Source organism: Peromyscus leucopus, chromosome 11, assembly GCF_004664715.2.
Source record: "Peromyscus leucopus breed LL Stock chromosome 11, UCI_PerLeu_2.1, whole genome shotgun sequence".
Classification (NCBI taxonomy): Eukaryota; Metazoa; Chordata; class Mammalia; order Rodentia; family Cricetidae; genus Peromyscus; species Peromyscus leucopus.
The window spans coordinates 45965608-45983063 of NC_051072.1; the positions used below are offsets into that span (position 1 = coordinate 45965608).

General features: G+C 41.7%; 1 protein-coding gene across 7 annotated transcripts in view; it reads left to right on the forward strand.

Annotated features, from left to right (window-relative positions):
- Positions 1–17456, forward strand: part of Mast4 (microtubule associated serine/threonine kinase family member 4) — a 591291-nt gene that overhangs the window by 362868 nt on the left and 210967 nt on the right. The window contains exon 1 of one of the 7 annotated variants that reach the window (XM_028884817.1): positions 12608–13062. The exons of the other annotated variants lie outside the window; for them this stretch is intronic. Within the exon in view, the coding sequence (XP_028740650.1) occupies positions 13016–13062 (47 nt within the window). The 5' untranslated portion in view covers positions 12608–13015. Of the gene's footprint in view, positions 1–12607; positions 13063–17456 lie in introns of those variants that run through there. 7 annotated transcript variants of the gene reach the window in all.

The window sequence follows — 17456 nt, forward strand, 5'->3', positions numbered from 1 at the left end:
AGCAGGCCCAGCCTGTCTCTGTACTTGCAAAGCAGCTGTTGCAGGCTGTTTGACTAATCAGGAAGATGGAGGAATAAATGGCACATTCTTCTCAAAAACTTTAAATTGTGTGCAGACGAAGATGGGAAAATAGCACATTTAGAATAGCATGCCATTGTGTTGTATCGCCTGGCCGTTGTCTGAATACAGCATTATTTGCTCGTTGCTATCACAGAGTACACAAAGTCTAAGCATCAATCTTTTCTATCTTCTGATTAATCTGTTCAGTAGAACTCGGAAGAAAAGGATAAAAGCCTCACCAAAAATTGTTCTTAAGGCAAATGAGTGTGGGCCAACTTTCCCTTGACTTTATTTCCTTCTCCTTTCCTTTCCCCAGAATGTAGCAAGTAAAACCTTTTTTTTTTGTTGTTGTTGTTTGTTTGTTTTTTTGAGACAGGGTTTCTCTGAGTCTCAGGTTTGCACTTTTCCTGGAACTCACTCTGTAGCCCAGGCTGGACTCGAACTCACAGAGATCCGCCTGTCTCTGCCTCCCAAGTGCTGGGATTAAAGGCGTGTGCCACCACCCGCCAGGCATAAACCCTTTTTAAACTAGGAAATGCTACACTGTATTGTTTTAGTAGTTGGCGTGGAGAGGTACCCACAGCCTTTGCTAACGGAATAATGGTTAGCCAGCATGCAATATAAAACAGTAGCATTTGTGTTTTTCCATTGCTCTACTAGTCTCCGTGGCATGGATGGCATCTAGTCAGAGAAACCTGGCATTTTTATTCCCATGGCTTCAAACAAAAACACACAAGGGTATGTTACTTAATATAGGTTGTCAGGTCACTGTGGTATCTATAACTGACAAGCTGTGGTTGGTTTGGAATTATGTGGAATATTAAGGGGAAGAATTGCAGCAAGATGACTTTTAGAGTGACACTCTTCGGTAGTGATGTCCCTTCTTACATGCTGTTCGTCCCCAGCTTTCAAAATCCAGTGTCCATAAATGCTACAGATGACATTTCCTTCTCACTGCTAAATCAATGCCATGCATGTCTCTAAAGTGAAACGTTCAGAATGTGCCTTGACCGTGAAGAACAGTCATGGCGCACTTGGAGAACAGGGTGGGATAGGAAGAAAGGAATGCCTTTGGCACTCAGCCAGACCTCTAGAGGCTAAGCAGTTATTTCTGACAAATTCTCACTGATTATCAGACTTTAAAAAATGCCCTTATATGATTCTAAACCTGAAAACATAAAATAATCAACAGATGTTATGAGGATAACCTGTTCCTGGGACCCCCTTTTCTAACGAAGTTTGCTCTGCTAATCTCAGCTGGGCTCTTTAACAGTAACTCTGTGGTTCATAATGGATGGAACTGTGTGTAGCAAGACATTCAACAAAAATGGAAAATAACCACTATGGCTCTGCTAATTTGTGAGAACAAGAGTTGACCATCATGTTACAAAGTATGGAGAAGAAACACTTCTTTATTGGCTCTAACCTCTAAATGGTGGTTGGCATTTTTTTGAAGACTTTCAAAAGTCTCATGTCTTTTGATTTTATGTGACATTCAGAGTTCTTCAACACATGCACTGTTTACCCCCTGGATCATATATCTAATCCATACTGAACTCCATACAATTCTAAGTGTTACTAAAAATAAATTATCTTGGCTTAGATTCAATATATGACATGTATTACCTAGAAGAATTCTCCTGGAGTCATTTTGTCAAATGTGACCTGTCCATACTGTGATCTGGAAAACTATAGCTTTTAGCAGGAAGACTGCAGCATTTAATGTGATAAAATCTCATTTCAAGTTCAAGTTCAAGTTCATATACTCACTATGTGATGTTGGGCAAGTATACCTATGTTGACCACAGATAGCTCATTCAATGTACCACTTTGGGCATCTATGTTTTCTGTATATCTAATTTTGTGTTTTTTTCCTATGTTGTATTTCTGTTTTAGTGTTGTTGGTAGTAATTTCCTTCCCCGTTCTATGTTGCTTCTTAAGTTGATTTAACAAGTAGTTCCTCAGTAGCTATGTATATGTTCCTATATCATACCTGGTTCTGGACAGGATGATGTTGAATACAAATATTATAAGGAGAGAAGCATGTAAGGGGAGCCTAGAGGCTTGGAAAGCTCACAAGTAGATTATCTGCTCTTAGGAGAGAAGTAGCTTGAGACTTTAGGAATCCCCAAATTCACAAGCTTGGGGGATTTTCACAAATGGGGCATGCCCATACAACTAGCACTTAGAAGGAAAAAAATTAAGATACAGTGTAGATTCGTGGCTTCTGTTATTATCTCTCCCTCTCCACCCCCGCCTTACTGTCAATCCTAACTTACAAGAGCAGTAGGATGATAGACAAGTACACTTTCTTTTTCCTTGAGTATTTTTTTTTTTTAAATTTGGGGCAAAATACGTGTACCATGAAATTTCCACTTGATCCATTTCTTTATAAGAATATAAACCTGCGATATTTATATTCACCTTGTTGTACAACCATCAACACTATCCATTCCCAGAATATTCTCATGTTCTCTAACTATTAAACACTAACTTACCATTCTTGCTGCTGGCCTTTAGAAGTGGCCATTTATTTTATTTTATTTTTCTATCAGTCTGATGACTCTGTATCCCTCAGATAAATGGTAGGAGTCTTTTCATATAAGACAGCAGTACTTGTGGTCTTATTTTCATTTCTTTTGGGTGTATACCCACCCAGCAGTTGGACAGATTGCTCATAGATATTTCTGTGTTTGTTTTTGAGGAATCATTTAGCCTTTTCATAGTGGAAGTACCATTTTATTTCCCCATGGGATAGTATTTCTATTAGTTATTAGTTATTTTTCTTACTGACATGATAAACTATCTAAAAGAAGTGAATTAAGGGAGGATGGATTTATTTTGTTTCAGTATTTTGAAATATACAGTTCACTATGGTGGTGGAAGGCATGGTATAGCTAATGGGGGTTTTCAGCTCAGTCTCAGCAGGTCATGCAACAGAGAGACAAGAGCTAGCGCTGGGCTGCAGGATAACCATCAAGGTCTGCCTCCTAGCGATCCACTTCTTTCAGCTAACCCCTATCTCCTAACCATCATTCAGCCTCTTAACTCAGTGCCACACACTGGGGTTCCTGTGGGGGACATTTCACATCCAACAGTAATTGTGTTTACAGTGTTACATGTAACTATAGCTCATTCTGTTCTGTAACCATGTCTCCATGTACCCTTTTACTATTGATGGGTATATGTGTGAATTCTAGTTTGGGGCTATTTTAAACAGGACTGCTATTGTATTAAATCTTTATCATTAGATATTATCTTTCTGTAGCTTTTTGTTTTTTTAATATCTTAAAATGGAGATAGTTATGTGCTCACAAAGCTTCCTGATTACTTCATTTGGTAATCTTCATGTGACAGGTAACAGTATAGCCAGTCAACATTGGCCTAAGAGAAGTTGTATCACAGAATCAGAAAGTTTGAGTATATGAACTTCAGGCATGACTTAATTCATGACTAATTAACACCTAATGCTGTTCTTTTCTCTGTTCATTCTGCCTAGCTGTTATGGATACCAGATTCATGATTGCAAGACAGACAACGGCATTTAACCCCGCTCCCCCATCTTGAGATTTAGCAGGAAAATAATCTCTTATCTCTTGTCCCTAACCTAACTTGAATCATATACATATCCCTGAAGCAATCATTGTGTTCAGAGAATGGATGTTGCTGCCTGGTTTAGCCTGCAGTTTGCACATAGAATGTTTACCAAAGCCAAAGCTAGGAGGATGGAGAGAGCCGAGGAGAATCTACCAAATTTAGAATACAGTTGCCACAAAAATGAAGAGAAAGCATTACACATTTTAGTTTAGAGTGTGGGAGCATGGGTCAGCATGATGTGTGCATCTGATACTGTTAGTCTGCAGCTGGCAAGAAGAAAGAGAAATTGTAGCTACAGTAGACTATGTAAAGTTTTACTGGAGAATAAAAGTTGAAATCAAAGTGCATCCTAATGGTAGGTGGGAACTTCAAGTTAAAAAAAAAATCATGCTTGCTCTGGGAAGCTATCATTTCCCACTTTGTAATATCATGTCTTAGCGTGTTCCTTTTTGTTTTGAAATAGGATCTCATAGTGCAGCTGGGCTGTCATGGAACTTACTATTAGACCACACTATCTTAGAACTCATCCACCTACCTCTCCTTCCCGAGTTCTGGGATTAAAGACCTGTGCCACTATATCAGGCATCTTGGTGGTTTTTATCACATGAAGAAGGGCATGGGATTTTATTTTGTTTGGAGTTTTGGTGGGGACTTGAACATGTGAGACAGGTGTTCTACAACTCCATCTCTTGATATTACAAGACCAAATTTTACTCTACTCCTTGCTGGCCTTGAACTTATGGTCTTCCTGCATCAGCCTTCCAAATGTTGGATTTATGCATGTGAACCACTATTATCAGTGCTGAGTATGGAGAGTATTAATTTCTCTTCATTTCTGAGTACTGCTTTGCATTTTATTTGCTTGCTTTCATTCTCTTTCTGTTTACAAAGGCTTTATTCATATCGATTAGGAAAGAGATACCGTTGTGAGGGAGAAGAATTACTAAGTCTTAGGGATGGAAAGGTTTGCTTTTCTCCCATTCAAAAAAATACCATTGTGTCTGGCTGAATATGGTAGATAAAAAGTGTAAGGAAATTAGATGATATTTCAATAAAAGCTAATACAGTAGAGTGCAGAGATACGGCAGGGAATTACTATCATCTCTGGCGGCTAATCTTTCTTCTTAACATTAATTTTATTCTTATCAAAATACAATATATAGAGAGAATTTTAAAAATTAAATAATGGTACTAGCTTTATGAAAAACAGAGTCCGCGCCTCACCCGTCCCCACCCTCCTGTCCTCCCTCCCTTGGAGTTCCCTAATAATATTCTCCACATTTCTCAGTAATGTATTTAGGATGCTCCTAGTATCAGTTAGTTTCAGTCTTTACATATTGACTTCACTTAGGATACAGGAAAGTGCCTCATCCCCCATCACCTTGGTATTGTTTGTTTGTTTGTTTTTTCTCTTCTCCAGCTTCTCAGACTAAAGACAGCACGGTTAGGGTAAAATTTTGTTGTTGTTAAATCACTTTTCAGTACTTCTATTATTCCAGGTATGCCCATATTGGTTTCTTATTGCTATAGTGACAAATTAGTTTAAATTCAGTGTCTTAAAATAGCACAAAGTTATCATCTTACAATTCTAGGGACCAGAACTCTGAAATGGGCTTTATTGGGCAGAATCAAGGGCTCTCTTCCTTCCAGAAGTGGTCCCTCCCATTTAGAAGCTTCTAGAATCGCTCAGCCTTGGCTGTATTACTTGAATGTCTGCATCTACCATGTCTCTAACTCTGGCACCTCCCTCTTCTGCATTATAAGGACTCTGGGGTTTATGATGAATGCATGTCAAAAGTGCAAGATCATCTTCCTACCTCAGGACCCTGAATCTGAAGAACAAAACATCCCATTTGCAGTATAAGATGATTTATTCACAGGTTGATGTAGTAATATATTTAGAGGGCCAGTATTCTGTACATAATGTGTTATATATCACCCCACTAATCACGTTTCTATTTTCTTGTATGTTTTTCATGGAGCCAATCATTGGGCTGTTTTTGCTCTGCCTGGATTTTATTTGGCTATCATGAATCCTTTCCATATTCTCCTATGGAGTTATGAAGCCTTCCTTTGTTCTTTCTGCAGTATGAATGGCGTCAGATAACCTGTCACCATGTTTTGTATTGAAGCTGTTTCCTCAGCCCTCTGCTCTCTGGCCCAAGTCACCTTCTATGTCCTTGTGACAGCAGCAACTTCCTGTGGGGATTTCCTTTTGGTGGTCATTGCCAGCATCCTGGTAATCCCCTTTGTCTTTCTCTGTGTTCTGCCTTTTCCTTGCTCTGATGCATTTCTCCTGAATGGTTTATGTCAGCATATCCTTCAGTAGCTTCTCAATAAGAGATACATTGATAGGAAATCTGATGCCTAAGACTCCTTAATATCTCTTTAATCAGCAGTGTAGATGGCAAGGACAAGCTTTGTCTGACTTGGAGAAAGGCCTCAAGAGCAAGGGCTGAATGCTCTGTTCTGAGCTGTCTGGCTCCTGCATGGATCTTAGGGATGGTGTTTCTCTAAAGTCTTAGCACACATGAAGCATTTCATCAGTGTCCTGCACAGAGATCACACATACTCAACCTCACATTAGTTGCCCAATGAAGTTATAGAGAGTCCTGTAAAGAATCTGTTTGAAAAGTTTTAACTCCAGCTATTATAAAGTACCTGCTCCCCAATAAAACCTGTATCTAATAGCCTAGCCATGGAGAATGTGAAGCATGAATTTTCCCTGTATACTTCCTCCTCCTTCTCCAACTGATAACAATCCTCAGGACCTGCAGGTATGCACTATTTATTTTTGCATCCCCCAGGAAGCTCTTGACTGTCCCTCTTATGGATGGTCTTTTTGAAAATCATCAAATGAGCCAGTCTTGGTCCAGTGTCAGAACACCTGCAGTGGGTGCCTCCACCCTGCTGTACCATTCTTTCCCAATGTTTGGGAGTTGACAACTTTTACCTGCCAGTGACCTTTACACATCACTGAGTCCCCTAGTCTCTGAGCCAAAGGCACCATCTATCCCTTGACTCTGTGTCATCCAAGATGTCAATAACTCATAGCTATCAGAAATCATCTTGTGTATATCATTATTAAGCTTCCCTGATTAATGACCCTAGAGACGGGCCTTTTGATCTCATCCATTGCTGCATCTCTTGCATCTGAACAGATATAGCAGAATAGAAGCTTATTAAATTGTGGGGTGTTTACCCACCAACCCCACAGCTCCCCAGAGTTTTCTTGAGTGTGAGCAGCAGGAAATATTTGATAGAAGGATGTATTGCGGAGATAAACAGATAGAAAATAAAGAATAGCCTCGAGAGGGTCTGGAACCTATTCCAACGGGCCCCGACTGTCTCTGGCCCAGGGTATTTATAGAGACGCCAAGGGGTGGAGCAAAAGACCTCCTCCCCCAGCACAGCCAAGTGCAGACCATCTCAGACACCTGCACTCAGGCCCGTGGTCCTAATCATCCTCCATGTGGACCTGCTGGGTAAAGCCACGAGGAACCTGAAAACGGGCTCCCACATTAAATGAATGATGATTCTGGCTATTGAGAGTTCATGTTAAGACCTTTATCCAACCCTTACTGTATTGTGTGGTTATAAAGGGGAAAGAACCTATCGTATATGCCTTTGAAAGTTTTCTTCGCCTGTGCTCTTCTTGGAGGAGTCTGCAGATGGTTGAGCATTCATCAGGAGTGGTGGTCCCTTTCAGTCTTGACTTTTACATCTTGTGTGTTCCTGTAGAATCCTGAACCTCAGGAGGAAAGAAGAAAAAACATATTTGATTTCGGAGATCTGTCTCAGGAATTTCACTGGAGAAGTCACACTGCTTAGATTGAGCTCCTCTTGGCCATGTACCTCAGATGCATGCATCTGGAATCACTGCTGGTGGGCCTCTTCAGCTTTGCCCTCTGAGCAGCTGTGGAGCCCCTTTTTACACAGCCTAGGGTCAGTCTCCTTGCTCAGCCGAGTTTCTGGGTTGCTGTTTGGGAATGGCATGGATTCCTTGGTAATTAGGTTTCTGTGACTCAGAAGTACTCTGGGGCTCTGGCTATAAAAAGCCATTCCCCTTGAACAGGACTAAAGTCTCAGACCATCCACTTTCAGGTTAGTGAGATTGCTGAGAATCAGAAATGTGAAATGAGTATGAAACAAGATGGTCCCCCCCCAACTCCACCTATGCTGAGTGACGGGCACCCAGCATCTAAATGCTCACAACAGGTCTTTGATGCTAAACGTCTTGAAGACGCCCCTTGTCTCTTCTTCAGGATTTCCAGAACTACACTGTTGTCTGGTTGTTGGGGGCTGGCTAGTTCCTTGCTGAGGAAGTGATATCATCTCTGTTTTGTAGGACGCATAGCAGCATCCTGGCCTCCATCTACCAGATGCCAGTGACTGCAGTCCTCCTTCATATCCCGGGACGTCAAACCAGAATTGTCCCCAGACATGGCAAAGCTTGGTTGACGGCTATTATTCCGGACATTACATAGAAAAATCTAAATGTAAGCCATGGCACTGGATTTGTTTAAAATGTATAATGCCAGGGCACACCATTCCTATAACAAAAGAAGACTCCTATTTTACGCCTCCTGAGTCCCTCCCCCACAGTGTAAACCAGTGTCCTCTCCACTTACCCCATCACAATCATGTCACACTGCTCTAGGGTGAACTTTAATCTATGGCTTCTGCCACACAGAGAGGGTCATTCTTTTTTTGGTAGCTTGTTCTGGGGGAATACTTGGGTGGCTGCCCTTGGCACTGGAGGTCTACACAGACATAACACACATCATGCCTATGTTCTAGGCATCTCCAGTCATTCAGGTAGACAGTCAAATACAGGAAAGATCGAGAGGCTACAAGTGCTAAGGAGAAAAAGATGTCCAGATAAGGCACAGGAAGCACTAGGCACGGGAGTAAGGCATATCCAAATAGGACGGCTAGGCAGGATGTGAAGGAAGCTCAGAGAGTCCAGAGAGCAAGGGACCTGTTCATCATCCTGCCGTGAGGAAATAACCTTCACGTGAGGAAGGATCTGTTTTATTCATCATTTCAGAGACTTCAATCCAGAGCGTAGTAATCTAGATCTGATGTCCTGTGACTGTGGTGGTGCTCTTATTATGGCGGAGCAAGGTCAGTTATCTCATGGCGTCAAGGAAGCAAAGGAGGAAAAAGAGCCAGGGTATCACTGTTCTCGTCAAGACCATATAGCCTATGCCCTAACTTATTTCCACTAGGCTTAACCTCAAAGGTTCCACCCCACCTCAAGTAGTACCACAGGCTGGGGACTGACAGGCCATCGGGTAGCTTTAAGATCCAAACAGTGGTGCAGGAAGGAGGGAGGGGCTTGGACCTGCCTCAACTGAATGTACCAGGCTCTGCTGACTCCCCATGGGAGACCTTGCCTCGGAGGAGGTGGGAATGGGGGATGGGTTGGTGGGGAAGGCTGGGGGGCGGGAGGAGGAAGGGCAGGGGATTCTGTGGTTGGTACGTAAAATGAATAGAAAATCTCTTAATAAAAAAAAAAATATTAAAAAAAAAAAGATCCAAACAGTAGCAGAAGAGTAAATACAAAGGGAGTGAGGTAGATGTGAGCCAGGCATTAGCAACAAATAGTGAAGTGTTGGGGGAGGAGCAGGCGGGGGTGGAGCTTTGGATACCAGCTAGAATTATGGGAGTCCTGATCTACTCCATCGCCCAGGCTTAAACAACAGCAGGAAACCACAGCCGATTTTATGTCCTCTATTATTTCGGGTTTTTTTTTCCCCCAGTTTATTTTGAACCGAAACCTTGTGTATGTTATTTCATCTGTGAATATTTTTATATGCATCTCTGAAAGATAAGGACTTAAAGGTGATCGTGAAATATTATACTGAAAAGTAATTGCCTTTCGCCAGATGTCCAGACTGCATGTATTTGTTTTTGTATATACACATTTATAAACTCTGATGGTGATTGTTAATTGGCAACTTGATAGATTCTCAAATCACTGAGCTTCGGGGCAAGCCTGGTGGGGGGCATTATCTTGATTGTGTTCATTGAGGTGGACCGACCTGCCCACTGTGGGTGGCGCCATTCCCTGGCTGGAATTCTGGATTGTATAAGTGGAGAAAGGAAGCTGAACAGCAGCATCCACTCCTAGGTCTCTGCTTTCTGGTTGTGGGTGTGGTATAACCAGCTGATTCAAGCCTTTTCCACCTGAATGTCTCTGCCAAGATCCTTGAAGTGTGCATCTGAATAAAGCCTTTCTGCCTTAAGAAGTTGCTTTTGTCAAGGTGTTCTACCACGGAAGCAGAAAAGTAACTAAAATGCAAATGTACATTTATGCATATATTCCATATGTTTCATGTGTGTATATAAGATCTATATCGTATCGATTATTCTTGAAATGTCTGATTAATTGCTTATAGTCTGTGACATCAGGGCCCACAAAAGGTTCATGGGTTATAGTTAGTCACTATGTATCTTAAGGATTTTTTTTTAGTCTTATAAGTTCAACTTTCAATTTCTTTCCCCATTATTAAAAATAATTGTAAAAATAATTACATACAATATTTGTGTAGAACATATTTTTATTGTTTTAGGAAACCTTGGATATGTTTTGACTTTTACCTCTAGCTTTTGCTGGTCACGTCTCTGACACTAGTTAACATTATTTACTTCCTGCACATTGATATTTTGATAGAGAAGCCTCTGTGACATTTTTGGTAAGAATGCATCTCATTGTTGCCTCAGGAGACATAGAATGTCCAGTGTAAATCTCTCCGTGGTGTCAACAGCCATCCGTGCCCACAGCCTAGATCCACTGATTCATGAGGGCTTGGAAAACGGTATTGTTCTGGGCCTGCCATCTCTTCTTTGTCGGTATAAAAGAGTCATTTTCCTATCTGTGAGGTACAGTACATAGGAAAAGCAAGGTGTTTGATTCTTCCCCTTTTTTCTAAACTCTGAGGGGTCATTCTCTTGCATCCCCCAAGGTGGTCCTGGCTGCCTGCCTTCCACCCTCCTCCTCTGTCTCCTTCCTTATGCTCCTGACTTCAGACATTTGTTATGTAGTTGTTTCTACTGATGCTTGACTATCTCATCTGGACCCAAGTGTGCTTGCCGTTGGGCTCCTCATGAGAATGACAGGGAAGTTATTGGAGGTTGTGCGCAGAAAGGTGACCTATTCCAGAAAGGACCACTTTGGATTGTTCCGTGCTCCCTACGACAAAGAGGTGCCTAGGAAGAACCCTGGAGAGATCAGTTGAAGAAATTAATCCAGCTAAGGAACCATGTGCCTTGGATCTGGGTCGCTTCAGAAGAAAGAACAGTGAGAGGCTATACATTGAAAGGACATTGAAAGGAGGGCTTCCTTAGGGGCTGGGAGGCATGAGAGTGAGTTCAGTTTTGAATATATTAAATTAGAAGTATTAAAAGGAAATGCAGGTGAAAATGTCCTCTGGCCCATTGGCATATGGAACTAAAAGTCACTTGAAAAGATCTGTGTATTGAATTAGATTAGAATGTATTTTATAAAGAGGAAATCTCCCATGAGAAATAAAGAATTTCAGACTTACGTATTTTTGCTATAGGTAACTGATTTTTAAAAATCTTTTTGAAACCTCATAACACTGATAATTTCAAATCAGCATGTGTAAGTAAAATTGGTCTCTTTGTGGTCTGTAATTCTTTATTATTTCTTCTTACTCTTTTCTCTTACTAAATTATAACTATTTATGCCCTTCCATTGCTCTCCCCGTGGAGACGATGATGATCCGTGGAGGTACTTCCCAAGAGGGATTTGGTGCTTCTAAAAGGTGAGGGGGTTGGCTACAGACACTGAAGGAAGAGATGGCAACTAGTTAAAAATCAACCATTTTCACAGAGGAAATTGGCAAGTAAGGGATTCCGTGTGGTTCTGGGACTGTATATAGATCTCTCTTCACCTGGACTCAGCGCTGGAGAGTGACGAACAGTTGCTGCCAAAAGGTAACGCTAGGAGACGTGTGAAAAATGGGTAGAAGCCAAGTGCAGTCAGATGTACTGGGGACCATTCAGCCCCTGCTTCCCTTCCTGGCCCTTGGTATGGGACACAGTCTGAAGCACAGGACCATGGCAAGAGTAAGGACACCCACGATGGCATGGCCACGACCACTGTCTGTGCGTCTTAGCTGCTGCTCCAGCAAAAAGATGGAGTATGGTCTCGAACACGCCACATCACCTAGGGTGGCGTGTGTGTGTGTGTGTGTGTGTGTGTGTGTGTGTGTATCTGTGTCTGTGTCTGTGTCTGTGTCTGTGTGTGCATGTATGGGGCCTTGTAGTACTTAAAAAAAAATTGATAAAAGAAAGTTATGGATTTTTTTTCTAATGTTTCTTTTCAACCAACCAGTAGCTGCCAAACTTTAAAACGTTTTAAAATTCAGCAAAGGAAATGACTCAGATGAGTTCTTCAAGCCACGACAATGGAAGTACAGTTAGTTCCAAGTTTTGAACACTGTGAAAAAAATAAAACCGTGCTCCTTGAATAACTACGGGATGAAACTTTCTGGCTTGTACAATATATGCTGTCTCTTTCCTTCCTAACACCTATCAGATTGCTGTTGTAAAGTCCGGATATATTGAGATGGTCTTAAAAACCCAGCTTTTCAAAAACGAAGAATTCGGGCTCCTGGCTCTCACATTGCTAGTTGGTACTTCCCAACCACTGCGCTGTGCCTGGTCACAGAAGTCTCTACTTTAAAACGGCATTCGGCTTCCCCCAGATTGGCACAGCTAGTTTATCCCTCTTTCTGGTGATTGCCATATATAGAAGAAAGGTCGAATTATTTTCACCAGGCACCGTCCCTCATCTCTTGTGGACTCTGGAGGGATGCTGCTAACTCCAAGGGGAGGGTAGGCACAGCTTCCCCAGGGTGGCAAATTCAGGGTTGCTGTGGGGGGGGGGGCGCGGTGAGGGGGTAGTTGACATCTTGCTGAGATGAACTCTTTTACGCATGATACTGTTTCTTTATATTTTCCCCCAGTCTGCACTGTGAAAGGGACTTTTCATTTCACTGAGGTAAAAAGTGGGTCTGTGAGTGGAGCGACTTTCTTTAAAAAAAAAAAAATCAGAAACCAATTACTTGATATGCAGAGCTGCGAGCCTCGTTCCTTTAACGAAATCAGTGCAGAGCGCACCACAGTTAACCTGAGGGAAGCCGCTGACGGCTCTTGATTCTGCTGGAGGTGGAAGGACCCAAACTTACCGGATCTCCCCCTCCCCCTTGAGAGGTTGTTAGTCCAGTCCTTCAGAGAGGTTCCTTTTGGCTCTCTGTCATCACCGGGACGCTGGCAGAGTGTGTGTGTCATGGTTACAATAGAGCGTGGTAACATATAACAACCATGAAAGCCCAGCGGGAAAGGCTACAGATTCCGGGGCTGACCTTGGAGTAAGTATTGTCTGTCTTTGATATTTTAATGCTTTCTGCATGGCACTGGCGTCTCCCTTTCCGGGGACCAATAGCTGTTTAGCATCTGTTTGTACTGACGGCCTCAGAGCACTGCAGCAGTGTGAGGTAGAGGAACATGTTTTAAATGCATGGCATTGGGTTCCAGCTGATGTGCAAACCCAGACCCAGCGTTTTGCATTGCAGTCGGAGGGAAGGTGCCGCTGCATATTTAAAGTTGCTGAGCCTCAGTTCTGGAAACATCTTAACAGCTCATTGTGAAAGAATGCATCAGTAGGCCATGGTATATCTGTCTTTTTCTCTCCTCTTACTGTTTGTTTATGCTCATGACGCCTGCCTCTGAAGAAAGGCCCCTGTCTGCAGTGAATAATAGAAAACATCAGGATGGATGAGCTTGCAGGAGAAGGGTTATTTGTGACAGTCATTAGATGTGATCCATGTTTCATCAGTGCAGCAGAATATTAATGAACTGAAGAACATTTAGAATCCTCTCTGCATCCTTCAGCCCCGGCATGCAATGTGTTTACCTAGTTGGGGTCTGTGTTTGCTTAGCTAGTTTTTTTTTTCTCTTCCTCCTTTTCTTCTTCTTCATTTTTTTTTAACCCATTAACACATCTTACTGTCTTCTGATTTGATGCAGCTACGTGAACATGTCCACATCAGATTTGTGGCGCAGAAGTTAGACATCTGTGATGCAGGACGTGTCAGCAAATTTTTATTTTAAATCTGTTAGTCAAAAAATGCAGAAGCTGTGAGTGAGTCTGCGCTGACACACTTCAAAGAATAAACAGTGAAATAGGAATCTGGTAGACAAATATAAATATCTCTGTCATTTACAGCACACATAGGGGATTATATTTTTGTGAAATCTGTGTATAACCTATAATATCGTACTGGACTAGGTCTGCCTCTTAAGTGTCCATCATTCCCCTTGAGTTCTGTAGGTGCACCATGCAAGAGAAATTATCTTCTGAATTAATACATAATGAATGTACAGCATCCTAGTGAGTGCTTTTTAAAATCAGCCCTCCTTTAAATCCTATGCTTATTTTATTCAAATGAAATGATGCTCACTTATAAAAAGTTGGGATGCTCTCCCAACCTTCTTGCTAGATGTAGCATTTGTCAGAATGGACACAGGAATACTACTTGCCCATTGCCATGGTTATTTTCCCACCTGACCCCACAGCAGCATTAAGCTTCATGATCTTGTTGGAATGTTTTAGTAATAAGCATGCATCTTTCTACCTTTCCATCCATTCCCTGTCCACAGCTGCGGTCATAGGACCCAGGAGCACTAACTACCCTTCTGTGGGAATTGCACCTCTGGTTTTGAGTCATGCACCCTTATGCCCTTTGGATTTCAAAAAAATAGCATTTCACATTAAGCATTTTCTTTTCTTCTTTCATTTTTGAACAACTTGTCCATTACACAAGGAGACATTTAAAGTAACTTTAAAAATTACAATTGTTTGTTGTATTTGTTTCATTTTATACTTGAAAGGCTGAGAGGTTGTCATAGTTCTTATGAAGTTGCTCACAATGACAGGACACAGGAGTCAGCTGAGTATGGGGTTCCCTGGAGTTTGATTGGGTATCAGATGGCCCCTCTTTGGTCTGGCCTCTGGGAGGTAAATGTTACTGTACATCTAGATTGCTGTTGTCACCCAAGGAACATGGATAGCAGAATACAGGATTGTGCTTACATGCCATTGAAGTATTCTCATGTCGTTTACTTTTATTATTTTGTGTACCTGGGAATATAAAATTATAATATACATAGCTAGTTTTGCATTCATTCATAGGGAAAACCATCCTTTGAGTAAATTCAGCTTCTAAGCACTGTAGAGAAATATTAGAAATGTTAGAATGAAGTCTTAACTGCTACTATTAAAACGCGCGCGCACACACACACACACACACACACACACACACACACACACGCATATGATGTAATTATTTGGAGACCACATGACACGGTCTCAACTTACAAACCAAATAAAGCTTTGGAATGCTGTCTCCTGAGATAATGTGATTTCCTTTCAGGAGAGTTTGTTCCCTAGGCACTGCGGCTCTGGAACAGTACATGAGCATCCTTCATACCTTGTAGATCCAGTCCAGAATCTTCCAACGACACAGGGCCAGTTTCTGATTCCTAGTTCTTAAATGTAAGTTCTAGACATGAGATATTAAATAAACAAATATTTTAGAAATTAACAAGTTGTCAATTTATGCAGAATTTGTGGCAACTTTCTACTTCCTATGACATCATTTTGTTTTTATGAATGTAACATCTGCTTCATAACATTTCACAGCGCACATCATCCGTGTTTCTGTCTGGAGACAGCATGGCATGAGGGCCCATGCATGGCTATTTTAGGACAGGAAAGGATAGATAAGACTCCATGGGACATAGATAAAATGAGTGATGTATCTGTGAGTGTTCCCGAGAGGTTTCCAATGAGCTGCTAAGTTCAAGTGTAGCACATTTCGAAAACAGCAGCTTCTGCAGTGCTCTGAAGGCAGAAGGGGTCCAACGCCTTAGTTTGCTGGGTACTGGCACCAACCTGGACAGTGGTTTTAGGAGCTACCAAACTTCACTGGAATGCCTTAGTAAATAAACAGAAGTGCTTTGAGTGTGCAATAGCACACTTCAGTGTGTGACACATGGAGCCAACTCTCAATTATACACACAGTGGGAGACGAAGATGGTATTAGGAATTTCCCAATAATAATGAACTTACATTTTATTTTGGCCACTGTTTCCAGTTCTCTGTGCCACCCAAATGAAGGGCACAGCAGACTTGAAACATGCACTATGTCTCTTCATGCCCAGACCCTTTTCTCTAAGGTAAGAACACATTAGGTGATATAGAACCATGATCTAGCAGTTGGGAGGTTGTCAGTGTGTTCTTTAAGAGACACATGATACTAAAACAGGAATCACTGTTGCTCTCTTCCACCTAAGAGTTAGTAGCAGCATAACTAATGTTCTCTCTGATTTTTGCCATGTAAAAATAATTGGGAATTGATAAGGATCAGCTACCTTTTTTTTTTTTTTTTATAAGATCTATTGGTAAAATCATTAATGTGCCGGGCGGTGGTGGCGCACGCCTTTAATCCCAGCACTTGGGAGGCAGAGCCAGGCGGATCTCTGTGAGTTCGAGGCCAGCCTGGGCTACCAAGTGAGCTCCAGGAAAGGCACAAAGCTACACAGAGAAACCCTGTCTCAAAAAACCAAAAAAAAAAAAAAAAAAAAAAAAAAAAAAATCATTAATGTGTAGTATCCAGGGCTAGCTAGGGACATGGTCCAGGAGGCAAAGTATTTGCTGTATGAGCGTGGGGACCTGAATTCTGATCCCTAGCATCCATATAAAAGTCAAGCCTGGAGATATATGCCTAGAACCCCAAAACTGTGGGGGTGCAAGCAAGTGAACCAACTCCAGGGGCTGAAATGGCCAGCCCTAGGTTCAGTAGGAGAGACCAACTCAGAGAAATACAACGGAGAGCTGTGGAGGAATACATCCTGAGGACAACCTCTAGCTTCCCCATGTGCAACCACACAGGCAAGCAGACCTGCATACACATGTGCACACATGCATATGACACACACACATGCACACATATGCATGCACACAAGAAAAAAAATAACACAGTATATGTTTTACAGGCTTGGGGCCCAAATCACAAAGGGTAAATGGATCTATTGGACCACTGTGACAACTATTTGAGACTTGGCTGCTGAAAATGTTTGGTGGTTTTGGATGATTTTGGGGAGCGAGTACTACAATGGCCTAGTGATTGCTGAATTGGAAAAAGGGAAAGAAAAACATCTCCAATGTATAAAATAGTCTAAAGATACATGTGAGATTTTTTTTTTTTAAAGTTTTTCACAGTTATAAATATAAGCACGAGAAGCCTTGGTATCATTGCCCTTGAGGCTTAGGAAAAAAAAACCAATCCTGGGTCATTGCCATGAGGAAGATTTGCTTTTCCCTGAGTACTTAAGAAGACATCTGTCTTACATGAAAATGTGAATGTCTGCTTGTTAAAAACTTCGGATTGTCTGATCGCTGCTTCCCTCCAGTTCTGCTCTAGATTTGCCAGTGAGTTCAATCTAGAAAAGCCTTCTCCTCAATGTACATTCCGTATAAAATAACATTAGATTATCTTTTGATGCCAAATTCGCTGTGGCAATAACCAAGTTGCTTTGTGACAAAGAAAAAGGCTCGAATACAAATGGCAGCTGCAGTTTTTAAAATGTAATTTTCCACAGCAAGCCGCCTTCTTGTTCTGTATTCTAGAGCGGAAAAGGGCAAGTGATTTGATGATTACTTGGCGCTATTGGTAATCAGGCCCTGGTGATTCGGGCCCAA